This window comes from Oncorhynchus keta, chromosome 19, assembly GCF_023373465.1.
Source record: "Oncorhynchus keta strain PuntledgeMale-10-30-2019 chromosome 19, Oket_V2, whole genome shotgun sequence".
In the NCBI taxonomy this organism is placed as follows: domain Eukaryota; kingdom Metazoa; phylum Chordata; class Actinopteri; order Salmoniformes; family Salmonidae; genus Oncorhynchus; species Oncorhynchus keta.
In genome coordinates this window covers 30,711,514-30,738,375 of record NC_068439.1, presented here as the reverse complement: position 1 = coordinate 30,738,375, position 26,862 = coordinate 30,711,514, and the positions used below count along the sequence as shown (strand labels likewise).

At 43.7% G+C, this 26,862-nt stretch overlaps 1 protein-coding gene across 1 annotated transcript in view; it reads right to left on the bottom strand.

Annotated features, from left to right (window-relative positions):
• Positions 1 to 11,206: 11,206 nt before the first annotated feature.
• LOC118397669 (protein FAM135B-like) overlaps positions 11,207 to 26,862 on the bottom strand; it is a 57,352-nt gene continuing 41,696 nt past the window's right edge. The window contains exons 8-20 of the mRNA XM_052470174.1: positions 23,350 to 23,503; positions 23,137 to 23,186; positions 22,053 to 22,208; positions 20,833 to 20,906; positions 20,513 to 20,667; positions 16,893 to 19,161; positions 16,500 to 16,666; positions 16,168 to 16,259; positions 15,866 to 15,963; positions 13,036 to 13,187; positions 12,678 to 12,788; positions 11,931 to 12,044; positions 11,207 to 11,697 (exon numbers count right to left, since the gene is read on the bottom strand). Of these exons, the coding sequence (XP_052326134.1) occupies positions 11,492 to 11,697; positions 11,931 to 12,044; positions 12,678 to 12,788; positions 13,036 to 13,187; positions 15,866 to 15,963; positions 16,168 to 16,259; positions 16,500 to 16,666; positions 16,893 to 19,161; positions 20,513 to 20,667; positions 20,833 to 20,906; positions 22,053 to 22,208; positions 23,137 to 23,186; positions 23,350 to 23,503 (3,798 nt within the window). The 3' untranslated portion in view covers positions 11,207 to 11,491. The remainder of the gene's footprint in view (positions 11,698 to 11,930; positions 12,045 to 12,677; positions 12,789 to 13,035; positions 13,188 to 15,865; positions 15,964 to 16,167; positions 16,260 to 16,499; positions 16,667 to 16,892; positions 19,162 to 20,512; positions 20,668 to 20,832; positions 20,907 to 22,052; positions 22,209 to 23,136; positions 23,187 to 23,349; positions 23,504 to 26,862) is intronic.

The window sequence follows — 26,862 nt, the reverse complement described above, 5'->3', positions numbered from 1 at the left end:
ACTCTCTAACAATTAAAAATCAGTAGAACCACCAGCTCTGTAACCAGTAGAAACCAGTAGAACCACCAGCTCTGTAACTAGTAGAAACCAGTAGAACCACCAGCTCTGTAACTAGTAGAAACCAGTAGAACCACCAGCTCTGTAACTAGTAGAAACCAGTAGAACCACCAGCTCTGTAACCAGTAGAAACCAGTAGAACCACCAGCTCTGTAGCTAGTAGAAACCAGTAGTACCACCAGCTCTGTAACTAGTAGAAACCAGTAGAACCACCAGCTCTGTAACTAGTAGAAACCAGTAGAACCACCAGCTCTGTAACCAGTAGAAACCAGTAGAACCACCAGCTCTGTAGCTAGTAGAAACCAGTAGTACCACCAAGTCTGTAACTAGTAGAAACCAGTAGAGCCACCAACTCTCTAACAATTAAAAATCAGTAGAACCACCAGCTCTGTAACTAGTAGAAACCAGTAGAACCACCAGCTCTGTAGCTAGTAGATGCAGAGATCCTTATGCATGCACAGAAATACTGTAAATTGTATTGTAACTTACCTTAACTTAACTTAAAATACCTAGCTGGTCCCAGATCTGTTTGTGCTGTGTCATTGTAAAGCTAAATATTTGGCAACACAATTCCATAAGGAGTTGGCAAGAGAGGAGAAACAGACTGGCACACGGCCTAGATAATACCACCTAGGTTGTCCATAACAATGTCAATGGTTTGATACATTTATATAATATTTGGGGAAAAAAAGCATTATATTCATACATACAGTACCAGTCAAAGGTTTGGACACATCTACTCATTCAAGGGTTTTCTTTATTTTTTTACTATTTTCTACAATGTTGAATAATAGTGAAGACATCAAAACTATAAAATAATACATTTGGAATCATATAGTAACCAAAAAAAGTGTTAAACGAATCAAAATATATTTTCTATTTGAGATTCTTCAAAGTAGCCACCCTTTGCACACTCTTGTCATTCTCTCAACCAGCTTCACCTGGAATGCTTTTCCAACAGTATTTTCCTTCACTCTGTTGTCCAACTCATCCCAAACCATCTCAATTGGGTTGAGGTCGGGTGATTGTGGAGGCCAAGTCATCTGATGCAAAACTCCATCACTCTCCTTCTTGGTCAAATAGGCCTTACACAGCCTGGAGGTGTGTTTTGGGTCATTGTCCTGTTGAAAAACAAATTATAGTCCCACTAAACGCAAACCAGATGGGATGGGGTATCGCTGGAGAATGCTGTGGTAGCCATGCTGGTTAAGTGTGCCTTGAATTCTAAATCAATCATTGACAGTGTCACCAGCTAAGCACGGTGGGAACCACACATGCAGAGATCATCCTTCCACCTACTCTGCATCTCACAAAGACATTGGTTTCGGGTTTCTTGGGCCAAGCAAGTCTCTTCTTATTATCGGTGTCCTTTAGTAGTGGTTTCTTTGCAGCAATTCGACCATGAAGACCTGATTCACGTAGTCTCCTCTGAACAGTTGATGTTGAGATGTGTCTGTTACTTGAACCCTGTGAAGCATTTATTTCGGCTGCAATTTCTGAGACTCTAATAAACTTATCCTCTGCAGCAGAGGTAACTCTGGATCTTCCTTTCCTGTGGTGGTCCTCATGAGAGCCAGTTTCATCATAGCGCTTGATGGTTTTTGCGACTGCACTTGAAGAAACTTTCAAAATTATAGAAATGTTCCTTACTGACTGACCTTCATGTCTTAAAGTAATGATGGACTGTCAATTTCCTTGCTTATTTGAGCTGTTCTTGTTATAATATGGACTTGGTATTTTACCAAATAGGGCTATCTTCTGTACACGACACCTTCCTTGTCACAACACAACTTCTTGGCTCAAACGCATTAAGAAAGAAACAAATAAACTTTTTAACAAAGCACACCTGTTAATTGAAATGCTTCATGACTGCCTCATGAAGCTGGTTGAGAGAATGCCAAGAGTTTGCAAAGCTGTCATCAAGGCAAAGGGTGGCTACTTTGAAGATTATAAAATATAACTTTTTTTTGGTTACTACATGATTCCGTATGTGTTATTTCATAGTTTTGATGTCTTCACTATTTTTCTACAATGTACAAAATAGTACAAATAAAGAAAAACCCTGGAATGAGTAGGTTGATAGTAGTGGTGTGGTGGCTGACACTCCAACCCATAATTTTAACATTCAATAAACCTCATAAATAAATGATTTAATATGACAGATACTCATTACTTTCTGCTCTGCTCTTTCGAGTGGATTTGACACATCTATCTACAGTACAGCTGGTGTTTCTTTTTATGATACATTTTTAAATTCATATTCTGACACATCCCACCCATAACCTGTGAACAGAGAGACCAATCTTCAATGCTTTGATGAAACTCAGAAATGTATTCCATTGTCATTTTGTGTGGTCAGTAATTGTCCCAGGCAATTATGAGAGAGAGAGCGAGAGAGAGAGAGAGAGAGAGAGAGAGAGAGAGAGAGAGAGAGAGAGAGAGAGAGAGAGAGAGAGAGAGAGAGAGAGAGAGAAGAGAGCAGTAAGCAGAGAGCGAGAGCGAGAGAGACAGCAGAGAGAGAGAGAGAGAGGGAAGAGCGTGAGAGATTTTCAATGTGCAGTGGAGCAGAACATTGTCCCTCTGTACGGTGATCTGTACAGGCCTGGCCAGGTGGATGGTATAGGACCAATCAGCCGCAGCCTCACTGAGCAGGTGGAATGACTTGCATGCACTTTGAGCCAAATCTATTAGACATGTTCAGTTCTCCTTAAGGCTACCTGCACTTACCAACTTAGCAAACAGATGTTTGCCCTCGAATGGAGAATGGTGGACTGTGTTACTACTATCCCAGTGTTTCCCAAATTCGGTCCCCGGGACCCCAAGGGGTGCACATTTTGGTTTTTGCCAAAGCATTACACAGCTGATTCAAATAATCAAAGTGTGATGATTAGTTGATTATTTGAATCAGCTGTGTAGTGCTAGGTCAAAAACCAACTTGGTATTAACTAAGATAATAAATAGTGAGATCACATTTTTTAATGAATGGGTTATAGGGCTGTAAATATCATACAGAAAATGCTTCGTTTTCAGAGGGTCCAGTTAAGGAGTTTGGTGGGAAACAGTCCTCTTACACTGAACAACCATATGCCATAGCTCTTTTTTTTGTAATGCTTACAGTCATCTGTACTAAGCTTAATACTGAGATGTTGCATTACAATTCATTTCTTTAGTTGAGAACAAAGGCAAAACACACAATTGCATAAAGAAACATACTTTTTTATTATGTTGATATTGTTTATATCATAATGTTCTGTAATATATGTATGTATATTTTTACATGGGCACCAGCTACTAAGGGACACATACAGTAAGCAAACATAGAAAAACATTAGATTAGTATTATTGGCACGGATTATATTATACTGTTAGCAAAAAGAAAATACTTGATTCAATAAATAAATACAATGTTATTCACAAGTTGACTTTTTTTTTTTTCATTCTCGCCAAACAGCTGGAAAAGTGTCATATTCCAGCACAATCCTCAGCAGACAGACAATGATAATACCATCTACATAAACTCACTACACAAACATGACACAAAGCTGCAGAGGGGTTGGGTTAAATGCGGAAGACACATTTCAGTTGAATGCATTCAGTTGTACAACTGACTAGGTCTCCCCATGGAGCATTTTATACAGAAGAGGACACACACACACCACAGGAGGCTGCTGAGGGGAGGACGGCTCATAATAATGGCTGGAATGGAGTGAATGAAATGGTGTTCGATACCATTCCAGTCATTACTATGAGCCCGTCCTCCCCAATTAAGGTGCCACCAGTCGGCCTGTGACACACACACACACACACACACACACACACACACACACACACACACACACACACACACACACACACACACACACACACACACACACACACACACACACACACACACACACACACACACACACACACACACACACACACACACACACACGCACACACACACAGTGTAACAAATAAGTATTCACTCTCACAATGATGAATAATAATTAGTCAAATACAAAAAGTTAGGGGTTGTTAAGATGACAGAGGTAAGTCATATCTACTGTAGGGGTGAACATGAAATAAAGAAGAATAACTATGTTTAAATAAAGTTAAAACAATTTGAAATGGAAAGTGTTCATCTCTTCATAACAACACCAGAACAGCAGACCTGTCTGACTGTGCGAAAGCAGACAAGGAATTTCCTATCAGAATGTTTTGTTTGACCAAAGAAACATAATGATCAAAATCCATTGAATAAAGCTGCATGTTGAGTATAACGATGTGTAGGCCTACACTGACTGTATTATGTACCTTCAGGAAAATAATAGACACACAAAACTATTATAACATATCAATAACTTAAACCACACAACCTGTAAAGCATGGACATCAACATCAAAAATCCATACATGCCCTTGGAGAGCAGGAAAACTCAAACCTTTACTTCACGAACAATGTAAACCTTTGGGCAAACAGACAAACAGAATTTGGCCCTTTGGGGGTAAAAGCAAACAGGCAAGAGGGATGTCAGAAGGAAATGATGCATGAAGCCTGCTAGCTCTACCAGACTGCTGACACAGCTGCTGTAGAGGTTTCACAACCAGCCATCTCCTCATCGTCCTAACGGGAACAACCTAGCCACCTTTCTATTGGTGTGTATGTGTGCGCGGCGTGCGTGCGCTCATGTGTGTGTGTCCTAACGGGAGCCATTTAATTCAAGTCAATCACAGTGACACTCTGCTTACCAGGCAGCACTGTAGCACACAGAGCAGCCGCAGGAGCTCAACTTAAGAAAAATACCACTTGGAGATGTTACCTTTTGTACTGCAAGGACACTAGGAAAGGGCTTAATGACAGTGACAACAGAACACTAGGAGACGTTACAATAGGAGACGAGTAAGGTCAAGCTTTGTGGCTTGGCGCTAGCTGCATGGACACATCCTTCAAAGCTGACCTGTGCAGGGAGAACGGAGTATGTACAATATCATGTAAAGTATCCATCCATGAAGGACAACCTTGGAGTGCGTGGACTTCGTAAAGCAAGTGGTTCTTTTGGCCTACTTGATGTAAACGTCCACCATAAAGTGCACTTGTCAGTCAAACCAGTGCAAAGAATAAATACAGGCCTGTATAGGTATATGACCTCCATAGACACACCTTCAGTCACCCTCCATGTGATGCCATGACAACATCCCTGTAAATCTAAAAATGTAAACATTATTTGATCTTGAGAAGCACAGTGCCTACCAGTCAGTGTCTATAGGAGAGACACTGTTCTCAGATGCAGGAAAGTGACTTCCTTATTATACTGTTCCTGTCATAGACAAGGTAGCAACATTTAAAGATTCGATCAGTGCATACAAAATATAACTCTAGAAGCAACGCACAAACAGTGTGATAAATCTTATTTTTTTTAATCTATGGTAGTTTCCAAGGGATATGTGGCAAAGCCATTGTTATTTCCTGATTCTATGATATTTAAAATCTTAATCAACCCAGATAATTACACAATGGACTCAGTAAAGACACACCTCAGCATAGCAACACTCATATCTCAGTGTAGTTAGTAAGACTCATATCTCAGTGTAGATAGTAAGACTCATATCTCAGTGTAGATAGTAAGACTCATATCTCAGTGTAGATAGTAAGACTCATATCTCAGTATAGTAATACTCATATCTCAGGATAGTAACACTCATATCTCAGTATAGTAACACTCATATCTCAGTATAGTAACACTCATATCTCAGTGTAGTTAGTAAAACTCATATCTCAGTGTAGATAATAAGACTCATATCGCAGTGTAGTTAATAAGACTCATATCTCAGTATAGTAATACTCATACAGTTGAAGTCGGACATTTACATACACTAAGGTTGGAGTCATTAAAACTCTTTTTTCAACCCCTCCACACATTCATTATAAACAAACTATAGTTTTGGCAAGTCGGTTAGGACATCTACTTTGTGCATGACACAAGTATTTTTTTCCAACAATTGTTTACAGACAGATTATTTCACTTCAAACTTCAGTCAGAAGTTTACATACACAAAGTTGACTGTGCCTTTAAACAGCTTGGAAAATTCCAGAAAATGATGTCAAGGCTTTAGAAGCTTCTGATAGGCTATTGGCATAATTTGAGTCAATTGGAGGTGTACCTGTGGATGTATTTCCAGGACTACATTCAAACTCAGTGCCTCTTTACTTGACATCATGGGAAAATCAAAAGAAATCAGCCAAGACCTCAGAAAAAAAATTGTAGACCCCCACAAGTCTGCTTCATCCTTGGGAGAAATTTCCAAATGCCTAAAGGTACCATGTTTATCTATACAAACAATAATACGCAAGTATAAAAAGCATGGGATCGTGCAGTCATCATACCACTCAGGGAGGAGATGCGTTCTGTCTCCTAGAGATGAACGTACTTTGGTGCGAAAAATGCAAATCAATCCTAGAACAGCAGAGGACCTTGTGGAGAAGCTGGAGGAAACAAGGTACAAGGGTATCTATATTCACAGTAAAACGAGTCCTATATCAACATAACCTGAAAGGCCGCTCAGCAAGGACGAAGCCACTGCTCCAAAACCTGCCATAAAAACAGCCAGACTACGGTTTGCAACTGCACATGGGGACAAAGATCGTACTTTTTGGAGAAATGTCCTCTGGTCTGATGAAACAAAAATAAAACTGTTTGGCCATAATGACCATTGCTATGTTTGGAGGAAAAAGGGGGAGGATTGCAAGCCGAAGAACACCATCCCAAACGTGAAGCACGGGGATGGCAGCATCATTTTGTGCTTTGCTGCAGGAGGGACTGGTGCACTTCACAAAATAGTTGGCTTCATGAGGGAGGAAAATTATGGGGATATACAGGTATTGAAGCAACATCTCAAGACATCAGACAGGAAGTTAAAGCTTGGTCGCAAATGGGTCTTCCAAATGGACAATGACCCCAAGCATACTTCCAAAGTTGTGGCAAAATGGATTAAGGACAACAAAGTCAAGGTATTGGAGTGGCCATCACAAAGCCCTGACCTCAATCCCATAGAAAATTTGTGGGCAGAACTGAAAAAGTGTGTGCGAGCAATGAGGCCTACAAACCTGACTCAGTTACACCAGCTCTGTCAGGAGGAATGGGCCAAAATTCACCCAAGTTATTGTGGGAAGCTTGTGGAAGGCTACCTGAAATGTTTGACCCATACTAATTGAGTGTATGTAAACTTCTGACCCACTGGGAATGTGATGAAATTATTAATTATTCTGACATTTCACATTCTTAAAATAAAATGGTGATCCTAACTGACCTAAGACAGGGAATTTTTACTCGGATTAAATGTCAGGAATTGTTCAAAACTGAGTTTACATGTATTTGGATAAGATGTATGTAAACTTCCGACTTCAACTGTATCTTAGTATTGTAATACTCATATCTCAGTATAGCAATTATCATATCTCAGTGTAGTAACGCTTATATCTCAATAGGATCAATACAGTCGGTAGAAGGTCAATTATACCTTATGGAGGTTGGGATATACCTTATTTTAAAGAACACAAAGGCATTACATGGTTGATAAGCCTTCAACTCAATATAGCAGTTTGATTGACACACAAATTCTTTCCACAAACACACACTTTTTAGATATGTAATATATATCAACTTATACAATAAATATATGGAACACCTTCTCCTTGCATTGTATATATATATATATTACAGTGTATACTGCAGAGAGGGTTAACCTCTTGATTTGGCCTTCATGTTATATGTTGAAATTGTATGATTTAAAATCCACAATACAATGTTCATAGTCTGACGAACGTATGGATATGACATAATAAAAAAGACATTATTTAAAATGATATCTAAATTCCATTCGTAAAAAGAAACAATTGTACTTTATACAATAGTTATCTGTAGAGTTTGAAACATGTCTATTATAAAATGTACAATCAAGTAGTTCAATTCCAAGCAACTATCTTATTCGTTTTTTTTAATCAATTTCATACATGCAATTCTTCAAGTAGATCCTTTATCCAGTGATTCATTCAGACTAGTCATTTCAGGTCAGGATTCATGACCAAAAAAGAAATGCTCTAGAGTATAAATATCATTTGGTAGTGCTTTGGGATGAACATTACGTTGACTATACTTTGGGATGAAGGGGAGTTCATAAGGCCTACACAACATCAACATGAGCCACACGATGCGCTACGTCAGTCATTTCACTTGACATACTGAATACAACTGTTCATATGGATGGATTGTATAGAGCTTATGACCACCTCCTTGACAACAGGGGTAAACATATTTTATATATTTACAGTACCAGTCAAAAGTTTGGACACACCTACTCATTCAAGTGTTTTTCATCATTTTTACTATTTTCTAAATTGTAGAATAATAGTGAAGACATCAAAACTATGAAATAACACATATGGAATCATGTAGTTACCAAAAAGTATTAAACAAATCAAAATATATTTTAGATTCTTCAAAGTAGCCACCCTTTGCCTTGATGACAGCTTTCCACACTATTGGCATTCTCTCAACCAGTTTCACCTGGAATTATTTTCCAACAGTCTTGAATGAGTTCTGACATTCACTGCATTTGTTGGCTGCTTTTTCTTGCCTCTGCAGTCCAACTCATCATAACTCATCCCAAACCATCTCAATTGGTTTGAGGTCGGCTGATTGTGGAGGCCAGGTCATTTGATGCAGCACTCCATTACTCTCCTTCTTGGTCAAATAGGCCTTACACAGCCTGGAGGTGTGTTTTGGGTCATTGTCCTGTTGAAAAACAAATGATTGTCCCACAAAGCGCAAACCAAATGGGATGGTGTATCGCTGCTGAATGCTGTGGTAGCCATGCCGTTTAAGTGTGCCTAGAATTCTATATAAATCACTGACAGTGTCACCTGGAAAAGCACCCCCACACCATCACACCTCCTCCTCCATGCTTTATGGTGTGAACCACACATGCAGAGATCATCCGTTCATCTACTCTGCGTCTCACAAAGACATGGTGGTTGGAACCAAAAATATCAAATTTGGACTCATCAGATTAAGGGACAGATTCCCACCGGTCTAATGTTCATTGCTTGGGTTTCTTGGCTCAAGCAAGTCTCTTCTTATTATTCATGTCCTTTCGTAGTGGTACATTTGCAGCAATTCGACCATGAAGGCCTGATTCACACAATCTCCTCTGAACCATGAACTCTGGCATTTATTTGGGCTGATTCTGAGGCTGGAAGCAATCTTATCCTCTGAAGCAGTCTGGATGCCACTTTTATCATAGATGGTTTTTGTCTGTTTTCAAAGCTCTGATTGACAGACCTTCATGTCTTAAATTAATGATGGACTGTCATTTGATGTGTTCTTGCCATACTATGGACTGGTCTTTTACCAAATAGGGCCATCTTCTGTTTTACCACCCATACCTTGGCTGGCTCAAGCTTAAGAAGGAATGAAATTCCACAAATGAGCTTTTAACAAGAACATGCTATCAGTCCAGGTGACTACCTCATGAAGCTGGCTGAGAGAATGCCAGAGTGTGCAAAGCTAACAAGTCAAAGGGTGGCTCTTCCTTTCCTGCTGGGAACACTTAAACAACACAATGTAACTCCAAGTCAATCTCAAAATCAAACTGAGAGCCAGTTTAACATCATAAGAAGGCTTGCTGTGATGGTTTTTGGAGACGAGGAGGCTGCACTTCCGAAGAAACTTTCAAAGCTCCAGCAGGCCACAAATGTGCAAATTTTACCATTTAACCAGATTGACAGACCTTCATGTCTTAAATTAATGATGGACTGTCGTTTCTCTTTGCTTATTTGATGTGTTCTTGCCATACTATGGACTTGGTCTTTTACCAAATAGGGCCATCTTCTGTTTTACCACCCATACCTTGTCACAACACAACCGATTGGCTCAAGCGCATTAAGAAGGAATGAAATTCCACAAATGAGCTTTTAACAAGGCACACATGCTAATTGAAATACAGTCCAGGTGACTGTGGCAAGAAGGCCAGGTCTGTCAGTGTGCTGTCCAGAACATGGAGCGCTACCAGGAGACGGGCAGTACATCAGGGTGGAGGGCAGGGCACAACCCAGCAGCAGGACCGCTACCTCCGCCTTTGTGCAGGAGGCCTCATGAAGCTGGCTGAGCCGTCCCATGCCCAGCATGTAGATGAAAGAGGTCATGACAGGCACGTGGAGGCTACACACACCACTGAGCCTCATTTTGACTTGTTTTAAGGACATTACATCAAAGTTGGATCAGCCTGTAGTGTGGTTTTCCACTTTAGTTTTGAGTGCGACTCCAAATCCAGACCTCCATGGGTTGATAAATTTGATTTCCATTGATAATTTTTGTGTGATTTTGTTGTCAGCACATTCAACTATGTAAAGAAAAAAGTATTTAATAATAATATTTCATTCATTCAGATCTAGGATGTGTTATTTTAGTGTTCCCTTTATTTTTCTGAGCTTTTACTACATGATTCCATATGTCTTATTTCATAGTTTAGATGTCTTCACTTTTCTTTCTACAATGTAGAAAATAGTTTTGTTTTTTTAAACCTTGGTAAGAGTAGGTGTGTCCAAACTTTAGACTGGTACTGTGTGTATACACACACACACACACACACACACACACACACACACACATACACACACACACACACACACACACACACACACACACACACACACACACACACACACACACACACACACACACACACACACACACACACACACACACACACACACACACACACACACACACACACACACACACACACACACACACACACACACACACACACACAATATAGTCGTGGTGCAACCCCCTTTCTCTCGCCAAATCCTCCTATCCGGTCAACCACAACAAGGAGATCTTCATTAAGACCTAGGGCCTCTCTAAGCCATACATACACACACACACACACACACACACACACACACACAGTTTATTTGTAGCTACAGCTCTATTTGAAGTAGTGGATCTACTTTAAGTATTTGAGCCTGTACTTGAAGTAGGTGAGCCTCTATTTAAAAGGATACTTCGGGTGTTTGGCAATGAAGCCCTTTTTCTACTTTCCCATAGTCAGATGAACTCATACATTTTTTATCCATGTATCTGCATCCAGTATGAAGGAAGTTAGAGGTCGTTTTGTGAGCAAATGCTGACTAGCATTAGCGCAATGACAGGAAGTCTATGGTATATAGCATGCTAGCAGTTACCATAGACATCCAGTCATTGTGCTAACGCTAGTTAGCAATTGCGCTAAAGCTAATTAGCAACTTCCTTCAAACTGCACACAGAGAAAATCAAATGGTATCCACAAGTTAATCTGACTCTGGGGATGTAGATAAAGGATTTCATTGCCAAAATCCTGAAGTATCCCTTTAATGTAGTTTGAAATACTGTTTTAAGTAGTTTGAAGTTCTATTTAAAGTAGTTGAGCCCTGCTACCAGGAAGAACTTCTCCAAGAAGAGTTCAGAGTCGAGCACGGCGATGTGAGCGGCTCGGCCAATCAGAGTGTTGGCGGTGTTGGGCAGGGCGTGGAACACATTCTGGCGAATCAGACGACAGTCTTTAGACCCCACCAACGGCTGGAGTAGGTTGTTGATCATCTCCGTGTACACTGGACCTTGGATACGGAGACAGAAGTGCATGTCAGTTAGTTTACATGGAGACCTACAGTGTGGAAACACAGACAGACATGTTAGGGTTCAGTCTCTGACGGAACGTTAAAAGCTTTCTGTATTTATGTAATTACATTGGCACGTCAACAAAGAGGTACATTATGTGATGAAATGCTTCTGAGATACATTTGGTGGAGAACGATAAGGACATAGGAGCTGCAGTGAGTGGTGCTATAACCTGTGGTCCTGTCTTTGAGTGCAGTCCTGCACATCTCTATCCTGGCAGAGTGGAAGGGAACATATCTGTCCTGAGGCGATGCCACCAACACCACATTCTTGAAAAACTGGAGCCCTGAGAAACCAGACAAACAGAGGGCGGAGAGAGAGAGAGAGACACAGAGAGACAGAGAGAGAGAGAGAGACACACACAGAGAGACAGAGACAGAGACAGAGAGAGAGAGAGAGAGAGAGAGAGAGAGAGAGAGAGAGAGAGAGAGAGAGAGAGAGAGAGAGAGAGAGAGAGAGAGAGAGAGAGAGAGAGAGAGAGAGAGAGAGAGAGAGAGAGAGAGAGAGAGAGAGCAAAAGTGTTTGTAGGTTATATTTATGTATGACTTGGTGCCATCATCATCGTTTGACAGCCCTCGACTGATAAAGCGGTGTTTTTTCTCGTGTCTCTTGTCACTGTGCTTTTAAAGGAGTGCACTGCTGGGTTTCAAATGACAGGGTTTGCATCATTTTGTCAGCCCGACACAGCTCGAAGAAAAAAGTGTTTCATCTACTTGGTGTCTTTGCTTTGTTCATCTCACACAGGGGAGGGGGGCTTCCCAGAACAGAGCTAGCTAGTGGAGTCTGAGTTAGCCACATGATATGGAGAGGAAAAGAGAAAACAAAACAAAAAAAGACAAGATGACCAAATGTATTTATGAATATTTAAACTCATTGTGCTCTTACAGTATAGCTCCTCATCCATTATAGCAGTATCTACCTGGTTTCTGGCTGAGGAGATAGAGGAATGTTTTCCGAGGATCGGTATGATCTCTGCAGGTAAGCTGCAGCAACGATCCGGATTTCTTCAGCTTCTGCATCAGCCACAGACCTGTAACAGTCCTCTGAATTAGACATACACTCCCCCTTTTGAAGACACTGGGAGGAGGACAGAGCAGAGCTGAATGCAATTACTACACAGAATGGTAAGACAAAAATCACAAACAATTCTTGCAGTAAGACAGTATATATCTGCGATGAGCTGTTTCTATTCTCCATGCTGAGTCAACAATGGCCTAGGTTTTGCAAGGATTTCAAAGGTCCAAGTAGGTAGGTATACTGACCCCTCCCCACCTCACCTGTGCTGACCAGCGTGCTGTTGTTGTACAGAGTTCCCAGGTGTGGTCCGGACAGAGACAGGAAGGTGTGCAGTTTGATCAGGTAGCAGCGGAACCGAGGCCTTGTCAGAACCGACCGGATGATCACGTTCCCAAGAGAGTGACCGATGAAACTGAGGGTTGAAAAGAGATCACTCAGAAAAATCACTCTGCTGCTACCCAGATCTCGTTAGACAAAATAGTACCAAATGACAAGACCTCCAGAGTAGAAGCTATGCACAGAAATAAGTGCCTCCAATTCTTTGCCCCATGGTATTTACTCTATTAGTATAAAGTGTTCAGGATGAGGGTAGCTCATCCAATCTGCTGTTAACTCCAAATAAATGATTAATGTTCAAATAATCGTCCTCCAAAGCAAGGCGCCGTCGTGCCGTCTTAATGGCTATGATAGTGGTAGCTAGAGTAATGAGCTGCTTTGTCCCAGTAGTCAATGAGACACTAGATTTCCTTAGATGTTCATTTCCCATCTGCTAATTACAGTAGTATCACCATCATCAAAGTACTGGGCAGCTTCCCTCAACACCAGCTCCTGACAACTTCTTCATCGGTTTAACACTAAGTATAGAGGCGATGTGGAGAGAGACAGCTGCTTCTGTGGCACTCCATGTCTTTAGTCACAGTTTTTCAGAGTATAAACAATGTTGAAAAGAATACATACTTAAATAGCATACCCAGAAACTCAGATAGGAACATTGGCATATTTAGGGCAATTATTGTACATGATGAATTACTGTACTTGGACCCATTAGAAGTGTTATGCTGCGGAGAAAAATATGCCGGGGTGGCAGGTAGCCTAGTGGTTAGAGCATTGGGCCAGTAACCAAAAGTTTGCTGGATGGAATCCCTGAGTTGACAAGGTAAAAATCTGTTGTTCTGCCCCTGAACAAGGCAGTTAGCCCACTGTTCCCCGGTAGGCTGTCATTGTAAATAAGAATTTGTTCTAAACTGACTTACCTATTTAAATAAAGGTTAAATGAAATAATTTAAACGTTTCAGTTCTTCATATCAAAGACAATGCTAAGTGATTGACAGTGCACAGGAATATCCTTCATTGCTTGGTTATTAAAAGCTCTAACTCAGAGGGGGCTGGTGAGAGGAGCTATAGGAGGACGGACTCATTGTAATGGCTGGATTGGAATAAATGGAACGGTATAAAAGACATGGAAACCGCATGTTTGACGCCATTCCATTCCAGACATGACAATGAGCCCGTCCTACTATAGCTCCTCCCACCAGCCTCATCTGCTTTAACTGGCCATCAGTTTGATAGGGTTTGGAATTGAGCTGAGACAGGGGGGGGAGGGGGTTCTCTTTTGGGCAAAAGTCCATCCTCCGTCTTCTCTCCTCCATGACCTGAAAACCGAAGTGGAAATCTGCCACACCCCCTTTAAATCAGATTTTGCTTTGTCAGAGGAGAATTACATGCACACGTTTAAAAACAATACACTACTTATTATTTTTTATAAAATGCAGTGCAAAAATAACTTCATTTGTTTTGATCACTTTACATATTTATTTTGGGATCCACCTCTGTGAACGTCATTTGCCCAATGACTTGTGAGTGGAGAAGGACCGTCTCATTTCAAGCAAGCACATTTCCACCCACGCTGACACTCCTTCATTAACTTTGACCTTTTCGAAAGGAGGTGTGAGGTCGGAGGCGAGAGGACGGAGGCGAGAGGATGGAGGAGAGAGGACGGAGGAGAGAGGACGGAGGAGAGAGGATGGAGGAGAGAGGACGGAGGAGAGAGGACGGAGGAGAGAGGACGGAGGAGAGAGGATGGAGGCGAGAGGACGGAGGCGAGAGGATGGAGGAGAGAGGACGGAGGAGAGAGGACGGAGGAGAGAGGACAGACGAGGTGAGCAAATCGAATTGATAAAAGGCTGTGGGGAAGATCTCAAAGTACTGCTTGCGTACTATCTCCTCGTCTTCTTCTCAAAACCCATTGGAGAAGGTCAGAGGGGAAGGACCTCTGAGGATGCAAGGTGAATGCAATTGAGGACCTGCCAGGGAATATCATCATGTAATATCATCATGTATTCATATGCCTCCATCTAGTGGCTATATAGAATACTACATCAATTTTGTTTCTCCATTGCCTCCTATTACTGTACTGTGTCTTTATGTTGTGTGGTGGTTAGAACTGACCTTAATGTTGTGTGATGGTTAGAACTGACCTTAATGTCGTGTGATGGTTTGAACTGACCTTAATGTTGTGTGGATGTTAGAACTGACCTTAATGTTGTGTGGTGGTTAGAACTGACCTTAATGTTGTGTGGATGTTAGAACTGACCTTAATGTTGTGTGGTGGTTAGAACTGACCTTAATGTTGTGTGGTGGTTAGAACTGACCTTAATGTTGTGTGATGGTTAGAACTGACCTTAATGTTGTGTGATGGTTAGAACTGACCTTAATGTTGTGTGATGGTTTGAACTGACCTTAATGTTGTGTGATGGTTAGAACTGACCTTAATGTTGTGTGGTGGTTAGAACTGACCTTAATGTTGTGTGATGGTTAGAACTGACCTTAATGTTGTGTGACGGTTAGAACTGACCTTAATGTTGTGTGATGGTTAGAACTGACCTTAATGTTGTGTGATGGTTAGAACTGACCTTAATGTTGTGTGATGGTTAGAACTGACCTTAATGTTGTGTGGTGGTTAGAACTGACCTTAATGTTGTGTGGTGGTTAGAACTGACCATAATGTTGTGTCACGGTTAGAACTAATCTTAATGCTGTGTAGTGGTTAGGAGAATGTCTTTAATGTTGTGTAGTGGTTAGGATACTGACCTTATCCGTCCAATGGTGAGGTTGTACAGCTGAATGTGCTGGATAATCTCGTCTAGTAGCCTGTCCGTCATGGTGTCAAAATCTGCAAACGTGTCAGTCTACAGCCAAGGAACAGGAAAACAACACATTTTCACATTTATTTAACCAGGAAATCCTACCGAGATCAAAATAACTTATTTACAAGGGTGATCTGGCAGACCTAAAATTAAAGCATATTCACAGGAGTCGCTCATACCAATTATCGATTCTCTAAAATCAATGTTTATTGTACTAATGTGCGGACAGAATATTCTGTATTTTACCTGGTTCCTCTCAGACATGAGGAAGTCCAGTCTGGACCCTGGTAATCCCAGTTCTATGAAGGTCTTCACCAGGCGAAGGTCTGCACTGTTGCCTAGGAGACAATACAACAATACAGCTTTAAACTCCTGGCCCTGATCAGTATGTAAGTATAGAGGGCGGACCCAAACCATATTCTGAACTATTCAGTTCTTTTGAGTAAAGCTTTATTGTTCTAGCATTGGATAACATTGTGTGATGTTTTATTATCTAGGCAATGGACATATACAACCTGGTGGATCAGGATCTGGCTGATCTGGTTGATTTGATTGATTGATTGATTGATTGGTCTCACCATCAAGGCCGTGGACACAGACGACCAGGTGTATGCCATCCTCAAACTCCTCATCCTCCTCCTCAGGGGGGAAGTAGGGCAGGTCGGAGGCCAGGTGAGGGAGGTCACTGTACAGGGTTGCCTGGAATACCAGCTCCTTCACCAGATCCTCTTTGGACCTGTAGAAACTGGAACACAATGCAGGCAGAGGTGGCATCATTATGGGAAATCACAGCAGCATCATTATGGGAAATCACAATGTTATATGCATATGCACACGCTCAGAAGAACTCATCATCAAAGAGGAAAAAGAGCAATGAAAACGTCTGACTTCTCACACATCTATGACTGGTTCCCCACAACTCACTGCAGCATTTCTTCTCATTCTAAAACTAGAAAGATTAAACAACTCACTGCAGCATCCTCTCGTTTGTTTCATCATCTGGCCCCAGGGCATTGGACGAGGATGAAGAGATGATGCCGAAGGAGCCCAGGGGCTGATGGGTAATGGGGGATGCGGCTTGTCGAGTGGAGATGCCGCTAATGGACGGTGAGTCCCGGACAACGGAGGAGAAGGGAAGACAGGTCGGAGCGCAGGACACAGACATATTCACCACCTCCACCATCTTCCTATTCATAAAGGATAGGCCTGACCCTGAGTTTGACCCTGAGCTTGACCCCGAGCCCGCCACTGACCCCGAGCTACTGGGGATCTTAGCCAGCTTCGTCTGACCGTTGAGATCCAGCTCCTCTCTCTCATTGGCCGGGAGCCCTATGAGGTCATCAGGCCTGGCCGTATCATTGGCAATAAGGCCTAGGAGGTGGATGGGTCTCTCTGTGTGGTTGGGGATAGAGGGGATAGGCCTGGGGTCATGGAGGCTCTTCCTCTGTGAGACCACCACTAGGTCACGCAACCCGACCCGATGGAGGCTCTGGGACGTAGTCTGGTGATGATCCAGCCGTTCCTGGTCAACAAGGTCATTCAACCCAATCTGATGGAGACTCTGACAGTCATCCCTGACTGGATTATCCTTCACATCGTCCACCAGCACACTGCTGTCATGTTCACAGGGTTTGGTCTCACAGCTACAGGGGCCGATCTCTACTTCACAGAGACCTGGGTCAACTGAGTTTAACACACCACTGCTATCTCCTCTGTGATGGTTCTTATCCTCCATCTGACGGACTATAGCTGGATCCTTCATGTCATCATGACCTTCAACATACTGTTGGAACAGCAAGACTTCAGGAACTCGACTAATGCCACTTAAGACTGCCTTCATGTCCTGAGTGTCTGACAGGGTCTCTGGCAGAGCAGATTCATTAGATCTAAGAGTTTCTTTAAGATCACAACCACTCTCCTGATGAGCTCTGGTCACCTGCTGGGGCGGTGACAGAGCTGCTCCCCAGTCATACAGACCAAACTCAGGCAGCTCTCCCTCCTGGATGTCCTCCAGAGAGGAGTGGTTAACCCCGGATAAGGACTCCATGTGTCTGATCACATCCCCAGTCGTTACATTAGTGTCAGCAGTGGAGATGGTAGTGTATCCCTCCTCCTGGTCCTGGTACCCGCTGGTCCCCTCGCTCTCCGTGTCTACCTCCTCCTCCGCTCCTCCCTGGTCCTCTTCTGTGTCCTCAGGGCTGGAGATCTGAGGAGCTGAGACAGACTTGGTCAGTTTACTGAGCTGGTTCCTCTGTTCCTCGTCGTCCTCGTAGGGCAGGGAGGAGATGGAGGTGAGGGAGGCCTGGATGCCAGCGCTGCCACCCCCTCCACTGGGCAGGCTGCCCCTGCTGTTTCCGCTCTCTGTCTGCAGGCCCTCTAGGGAACTGCGGTGGGCCGGGTTTCTCCTCGCCAGGCGCTGCAGTACCAGGCTCTCCTCCAGAGGGCGCCCTCCTCCTGTCCGATAAACATCCAGGGGCCAAGCCATCGAGCTGGGCTCGCTCTCGATGCCAGAGTCGGAGATGACGGAGGGGGAGCGGTTTAGGATCTTGGAGCCACCAACCCCCACCCCTCGGTTGGCCAGTTCTCTCCTCAGGTCTGTAGGTAGAGGGGGCGTGAGGGGATGATCTTTGAGTGGAGCCTGGGAGTTAGTGGTTAGACTGCTCAGAGGACCATCCTTGCTGTCGACGTCTATAGCAACGTCCTTCTCTTCTACATCCAAGTCAATTCCTGTACTGATAATGTTCTGGTATCTCTGTGTGATAATGTCTTGATGGTTCTCCAAGTCTTTCCAAGTTGTGTCTTCACTGTTAGAAGTATGTTGTGGGTCTGTACAGTGTTTGTGGTTGGAGGAGAGCACTGCCTCTCCTCTGAACGGATCCACATCAGTGGGTCTGACTGTAAGGAACCTCAGTCCTAAACCAGGGCTCTCCTCTGAGATCTCCTCTGTCTCAGTCTGCTCCTCTGGATCCCCTGGCTGGACTGGCTCTCCCCGGTCTGTTTCTGCCTGGTCTGGGTCTGGAGTCTCAATAGATGGAGAACCTATCTTGTCAGTAATAACGCTGGTGCTCTGCTCTCCTATGAGAGACCTGTACGTAGCCTCACTGTCTTTAGGCTCCTGGGTTGGTATTGCTGGTGAGCTGGCGAGCTGGTCCAGGGCAGGAGGACTAATATCAGTGACAGGAGGCTTGGGGATGGCCTGCTCACTGGTGGGCAGATGTGTTGGTGCATATGATCCCCAATCTATACATAAAGATGGAGAAAAATGTTAGGTCTTACGCTAATACTAGATGTTTAAATGATACTGGTCTACACTACTTAAATACGTATGGATCTGAACCAGATAAAACAGCATTGTTAGCAAAACTAAAAGCAGACACAGGTCAGGATTCAAACTAAAACAGATAAACTACCTACGTACTGCTTAAAGGGGAAAGTCAGGAAATTGCCTTTAATCCTCTAAGCTAAAATATGGAATTGTTTTAAGGTCATACCAAGGATCAGTTAGCTATTTGATTTGAATTTTAAGACCCCTTAAGGTATTAAAAAAAATATAAAAACATATTGGATGAAACATTGAATTTGGCATTACTGCTCGTAGGCAATTTACTAACAGATTCACTCCATGAAACAACAGATAGTCCCAAACATCGAAATGAAGTTTGTTCTGAATTTGTTCTGAATCTATCTGAGAGATATAAGAAAGATATTTGACAGGTATTAATCCCCTTATTTTAGATACTAAACTTTCTCCATATATACTTCCATACATTGTTTTAAATGGTACCGGGGGCCTTCAGATGAGGCTTGTGAGGCTTGTGGGCATCCTAGAGCATCGTGGTCATAACAGTTTGTAAGCCAAACCGTTCAGAAGTTTTCATAAGAAGACAGATTTTTCTAGATGTCTTATGGTATGACAAACACCACTCTCTCTCTGCCACCTTTCAGCGCAGACGCAGAAGGGCGACATCGGCAGATGCAGTGGATTGAAACACAGCCCATGCAAAAATAAAACACATCTCTCTAGTTTAAACAGACAGATTATTATTTTATTTTTATTTTTTTACCCAATTTCGTGGTATCCAATTGGCAGTCTTGCCTCATCACTGCAACTCCCGTATGGACTCTGGAGAGGCAAAGGTCAAGAGCCATGCGTCCTCCGAAACACAACCCGACTGCACTGCTTCTTGACACAATGCACATCCAACCCGAAAGCCAGCCACACCAATGTGTCAGAGGAAACACCGTACACCTGGTGACCTGGTCGGCGTGCACTGCGCTCGGCCAACCACAGGAGTCGCTAGTGCGCGATAAGACAAGGACATTCCTGCCGGCCAAACCCTCCCTAACCCGGACGATGCTGGGCCAATTGTGCACCTCCCCATGGGCCTCCCAGTCACGGCCGGCTGCGAGAGAGCCTGGGCTCGAACCCAGAATCTCTGGTGGCACAGCTACCACTGCGATGCACCCGGGAGGCCCCTAAACAGATTTTAATGGGGATTTTTGTATTATTTTTATTAGATTTCTGTGCGGTCGCAGAAATTATAGGCCAAGGGTTAAAGTCTATCGCTGTTGAATGAAATCCTGGACTCACCTGTCCGTGGAGACTCTACATATCGGTCTTCGAAGATGATAGGCAGGCTGTTCCAGTATCCGTCAATGTCCAGGCACTCTACAGGTAATGGTGGCATCCTGGTCAGGTAGTTGGAGTTACGCACCTCCACAGCTATCTGACAGTGTCTGTTGATCCTTTAACCAGGAGATAGAAGATATCTGTCATAATCACTCAAACACACTAGGCCTACCTTTTCTCCATTCATAGAAGGAAGTCTTAGATACAGCATTAACATCAAATTAAATCTAGAACAGAGTGATAAAACTGCATCGTTGTGCTCCTGGAATGGCAGTACTCACAGGTCCTCTTGAAATGTCAGGGATGTCTCTTTGGGGTGTTCTGTGAAGAAGTATGCCTCTGAAAATCGCCTGACCTGACATCGGCACAAAATACAAAACAAAAACAATCTTCATTTCCTCACTGAGAAACTTACCGAGTTAGTGCTGTCTGCACAAAAGGCAACGACTTGATTTTCAAAATAACAACATCAAAAAGAGAAATGGTGTAAAAGTATTGGTAACTGCCAAAACAATGGAAACACTTGAGATAAATGAGGGATACAAAGTATATTGAAAGCAGGTGCTTCCACACAGGTGTGAGTTATCTAAACAATTCATTAACATCCCATCATGCTTAGAGTCATTTATAAAAATCTGTTAAACAGAAATAAATACAAAAATCCCTCTAAAGTGTAACTAAACCTGCCTCCTGTTATGAAGTCACAGACAGAGTCAGGAACATCAAGCAACAGTGTTACAGTGTTTCTGTATGTTCATTAATGTTCATTAAAATCCCACCCTCCGGTGGGTGGAACCATGAAACTAACCCCTGAAGGTAAACTAATATGGAGAGTCCAGTGGAGGCTGCTGAAGGGAGGACAGCGCCCAATAATGGCTGGAACGGAGCTAATGGAATGGCATCAAACCATGAGTTTGATGTATTTGATACCATTCCACCTATTCCGCTCCAGCCGTTACCACGAGCCCGTCCGTCCCAATTAAGCCGTCACCAACCTCCTGTGATGGAGACATGCTGTGTTCATTATGAGACAGACAGACAGACAGACAGACAGACAGACAGACAGACAGACAGACAGACAGACAGACAGACAGACAGACAGACAGACAGACAGACAGACAGACAGACAGACAGACAGGAGAGATGAAACTAACACTGTGAGAGACAAGAGCCTGGAGAACTGCTAGCAACACTGAGGAGAGGAGTGGGAATTACATTACATTAATATGAATCATTCCAATGATTAAATGCAAATTACATTTGGGATTCTCAGATATAAATGTCTATTCAAGGCATTGAGGTCTATAGGGACTAATCATCAGCTGGTGTGTTTTATCTGGCTGTAAAACTCTTACGCAATCTCACACACAAAACCTAATCAGAATAGTGGACTCTGGAGGGTTCAAGGCCTCGTCCTCTAGTGTTGCATACTTCATAATATATCAGATAGTATCTAGGGGGGTGTGTGATGTTCCTGAGGAGGTCAGGGGTTAGGGCTCACCCTGAGTGTGTGGTGTTCCTGGGCCAGGTGGGACAGGATATGTGTGTTGGGTACGGCAGCCTCCAGGAAGCGGGTCCACAAAGCCGACAGCTGGGAGCAGAGCAGGGTGAGATCTCTACTGATCTGTTCTGCTACCTTCTCATGCCCCCCCTGCAGCTAGAGAAGGAGAGGAGAGAGGAGACAGACGAGGGTCAGTGTGTGGTGCTGGTTAGAGGCTGGTTGGAGGTCAACGGGCAGGTTAGGTGGACCAGAGCTGGGTCAGGTCTCTACTGATATGTTCTGCTTCCTTCTCATGGTCTCCCTGAACCTAGAGGAGGAGAAGAGAGTGGATACAGATAGTATCTATTTATATACTCAATTACTTTATCCAGATGCCACTGCTATCTTAGATATATAGTATAGGTAACTGCCAAAATAATGGAAACTCTTGAGTAAATGAGGGATACAAAGTATATTGAAAGCAGGCTGCGCTCCCACACAGGTGTGGTTCCCGATTTAATTAAGCAATTAACATCCCATTATGCTTAGAGTCATGTATAAAAATGCTGAGAAGGCCATTAGTTTGGCTACCATGGCTATGCCCCCATGCATGAGTGGTCACTAAATGGTTTGATGAGCATGAAAACAATGTAAACCAGATGCCATGGCCATCTCAGTCACCAGATCTAAACTCAAATGAACATTAAGGGAGATTCTGGAGTGGCGCCTGAGATAGTGTTTTCCACCACCATCAACAAAACACCAAACTATGGAATTTATTTGGAAGAATGGTGTTGCATCCCTCCAATAGAGTTTCAGACACTTGTCGTATCTATGCATTGAAGCTGTTCTGGCTCGTGGTGGCCCAACGCCCTAGTAGGACACTATGTTGGTGTTTCCTTTATTTTGGCAGTTACCTGTATGTTGTTCAAGTTAAAAAATTAATAATGGAATTTTTATTTTATTTATTTAACCTTTATTTAATTAGGCAGTTAAGATCAAATTTTTGATGGAAATACAAGTAGAACAGAGGACAGAAAGCATAGCTAATATAAAATGTTGATCTTGGTTTTTAGCAGTACTGTATGTCTCATACACCACATACCTGTAATTCTATTGTGAGATGATTTAATGTTTCTTCCACAGGTAGCTCCTCTGTGGAGAGAAAGACAAAAGAAACTACAGCATAGCTCAGCATAGCTCAAGTCTACTAAGTATCATACTTTATTTTGAACAACAAAATAATTGACTTGATTGATGGCCACATAGACATAGCTAAATATTGAGGAAATGCTATTGTAACATCTTGATGCCTCACCTATTTCCACTTGGTCCAGCTGTGGTATCTCCTTCATCAGAGTGGTGTAGTAGCGGCGTATGCCTCGGTGTACCACCAGTAGGAGGCGACAGAGTCTACCATGCCACGTGTGAGCTCTCTGAAGACAGTTCTCACTAGGGACGTAGAAACTACCCTGGGGAGAGACAGGAGGGAGGAGAGGGGAGAGACAGAGGGAGGAGAGGGGAGAGACAGGAGGGAGGAGAGGGGAGAGACAGGAGGGAGGAAAGGGGAGAGACAGGAGGGAGGAAAGGGGAGAGACAGGAGGGAGGAGAGGGGAGAGACAGGAGGGAGGAGAGGGGAGAGACAGAGGGAGGAGAGGGGAGAGACAGGAGGGAGGAGAGGGGAGAGACAGGAGGGAGGAAAGGGGAGAGACAGGAGGGAGGAGAGAGACAGGAGGGAGGAGAGGGGAGAGACAGAGGGAGGAGAGGGGAGAGACAGAGAGGAGAGGGGAGAGACAGGAGGGAGGAGAGGGGAGAGACAGGAGGGAGGAGAGGGGAGAGACAGGAGGGAGGAGAGGGGAGAGACAGGAGGGAGGAGAGGGGAGAGACAGAGGGAGGAGAGGGGAGAGACAGAGGGAGGAGAGGGGAGAGACAGGAGGGAGGAAAGGGGAGAGACAGGAGGGAGGAGAGGGGAGAGACAGGAGGGAGGAGAGGGGAGAGACAGGAGGGAGGACAGGGGAGAGACAGGAGGGAGGAGAGGGGAGAGACAGGAGGGAGGAGAGGGGAGAGAGTAGAGAGACAGGGGAGAGAGGAGATACAGGGGAGAGAGGAGAGACATAGAGGAGAGAGACGGGAGGAGAGGAGAGACGGGAGAGAGGAGAGACGGGAGAGAGGAGAGACAGAGAGAGAAGACAGGGGAGAAGCGAGAGACATGGGAGAGGAGACAGGAGAGAGAGAAGAGACGGAGAGAGGAGAGACGGGAGAGAGGAGAGACAGGAGAGAGGAGAGACAGGAGACAGGGGAGAGAGAAGAGACGGAGAGAGGAGAGACAGGAGAGAGGAGAGACAGGAGAGAGGAGAGACAGGAGAGAGGAGAGACAAGAGACAGGGGAGAGAGAAGAGACGGAGAAAGGAGAGACAGGGGAAGAGACAGGGAAGAAGAGAAAACGTTGGTTACTCCGTCTAGATAAAAAGATAATGAGCTGCTTTAATGACGGCCAAGTTCACATACTGGGACTTTACGGCCTCCGCAGTAAGAACCAATGGACTCCCTCCGTGTAGCCTTGTAATTGACCTTAGTCTGGAACAGGACCTTGTTATGGACCTTGTTTAGTGAGTTAACACCAATGTGTAAAGTCTCAGTAACTACCGGACTTTTGGACACAAGCAGCTCCTAAACATAGCTTATTACCCAGTAGTAAAACACATGGATGTGGTCGTGGCACTGGAAGACGTAGAAGACAGGAGCAGAATGACCATTAACATGTCCTGTGGACAGGAACGAACTAACCCCACACTTCCCAGTAACCACAAACTACCCAGACATCAGTAACAATCACTTGTGATGTTTCATACAATATTTCTTAGACAGGGAAGATAATGGATCAAAAGCCAATCTGTCCCCCAATGATGTCACTGTGTAGTACAACCTCAGGAGGCTGAAGAAATGTGTCTTGTCACCAAAAACACCACCCAAAAACAAACTTTTACAGATGCACAATCGAGAGAATTCTGTCGGGCTGTATCACCGCCTGGTACGGCAACTGCTCCGCCCACAACCGTAAGGCTTTCCAGAGGGTAGTGAGGTCTACACAACGCATCACTGGGGGCAAACTACCTGCCCTCCAGGACACCTACACCACCCAATGTCACAGGAAGGCCAAAAAGATCATCAAGGACAACAACCACCCGAGCCACTGCCTGTTCACCCCGCTATCATCCAGAAGGCGAGGTCAGTACAGGTGCATCAAAGCTGGGACCGAGAGACTGAAGAACAGCTTCTATCTTAAGGCCATCAGACTGTTAAACAGCCATCACTAACATTGAGTGGCTGCTGCCAACATACTGACTAATCTCTAGCCACTTTAATAATGAAAGAATTGATGTAATAAATGTATCACTTGTCCCTTTAAACAATGCCACTTTATATAATTTTACATACCCTACATTACTCATCTCATATGTATATACTGTACTCTATACCATCTACTGCATCTTGCCTATGCCGTTCGGCCATCGCTCATTCATTTATTTTTATGTACATATTCTTATTCATTCCTTTACACTTGTGTGTAACAGGTAGTTGTTGTGAAATTGTTAGGTTAGGTTACTCGTTAGATATTACTGCATGGTCGGAACTAGAAGCCGAAGCATTTCGCTACACTCGCGTTAACATCTGCTAACCATCTGTATGTGACTAATAAAATTGGATTTGATTTAGTACCATTTCAGGGAACGTGTTCCTATTTCTCCCCAGCAGGTGGCTCTCTAACCCCCAAACAAACAGTACATTCACTGGACAATCATATTCATCCTATTCTCTGTACAGGCCTGTAACCTACAGAAACAGTTCTGGTCTCTTCTGCAATCAATAGGAGCCATAGAGCCCAGCTACTACATATCCAGGTCAAGAGTAAGATTGTGAAAGAAGTTATTCTAGTCAAGGACCCAAACAACACCCATCGGTTCAGATGCCGGCTGTCATCTTTTTAGAGACAAGGCAGGGTCAGGTCAGACTGGGACAGGTCACCTCTGACCCCTTCCCAGTTCCAACACACACAGCCCCAGCCCTTTGGGACCCTCCTGGCCCCTGGCCCCTGTCAGTTCCCTGGGTTGGGTCCATCTTCTTGTGACTGCCTGGCTGTTCTGGCAGTTTTAAATGGATGTAAGGGGAAAGGGGGAGACCTAGTCAGTTGTACAACTGAATGCTTTCAACTGAAATGTGTCTTCCACATTTAACCCAACCCCTCTGAATCAGAGCTGCTTTAATCGACATCCAAGTCTTCGGCGCCCGGGGAACAGTGGGTTATCTGCCTTACTCAGGGGTAGAACGACAGATTTTTACCTTGTCAGCTCTGGGATTCAATCCATTATCCAGTGTGGATAATGCCTGTGTATGTGTGTTAGTTTCAAAGGCATGTAATGCTGGTGTATGTGAGTTTGAAGGCCTACTATAATTTACCTGGGGGCAGTAAAGCACAAGGCCCTATCATCAATGCTGTACTCTGCTCTGTAATAACAGTTACTACTGCTGGATCCTCCACAACCAGAAAGGAGCACCTGTATGTTTACGTTCAGAATTCCTTTTACCTTTATAGAGGCATGCTGGGATATGGGGGTTGGGACTTGAAGCAACTACAGAGGCAAAGAACAAAAATATCTATTTCTTTCCCTATGAACGCAGTCATCATCCCCCCTCCCCCACAACGCAAAACAGTTTATTCTTAACTGACAATGGATGAGTTGTGTTCTGTTCAACCTCTACCCAACTTGTAGTCTAAGAGTCTCTACACACTTCACTCTGTCGATCGACGTCCGAGCGTGTGCAAGGGTGG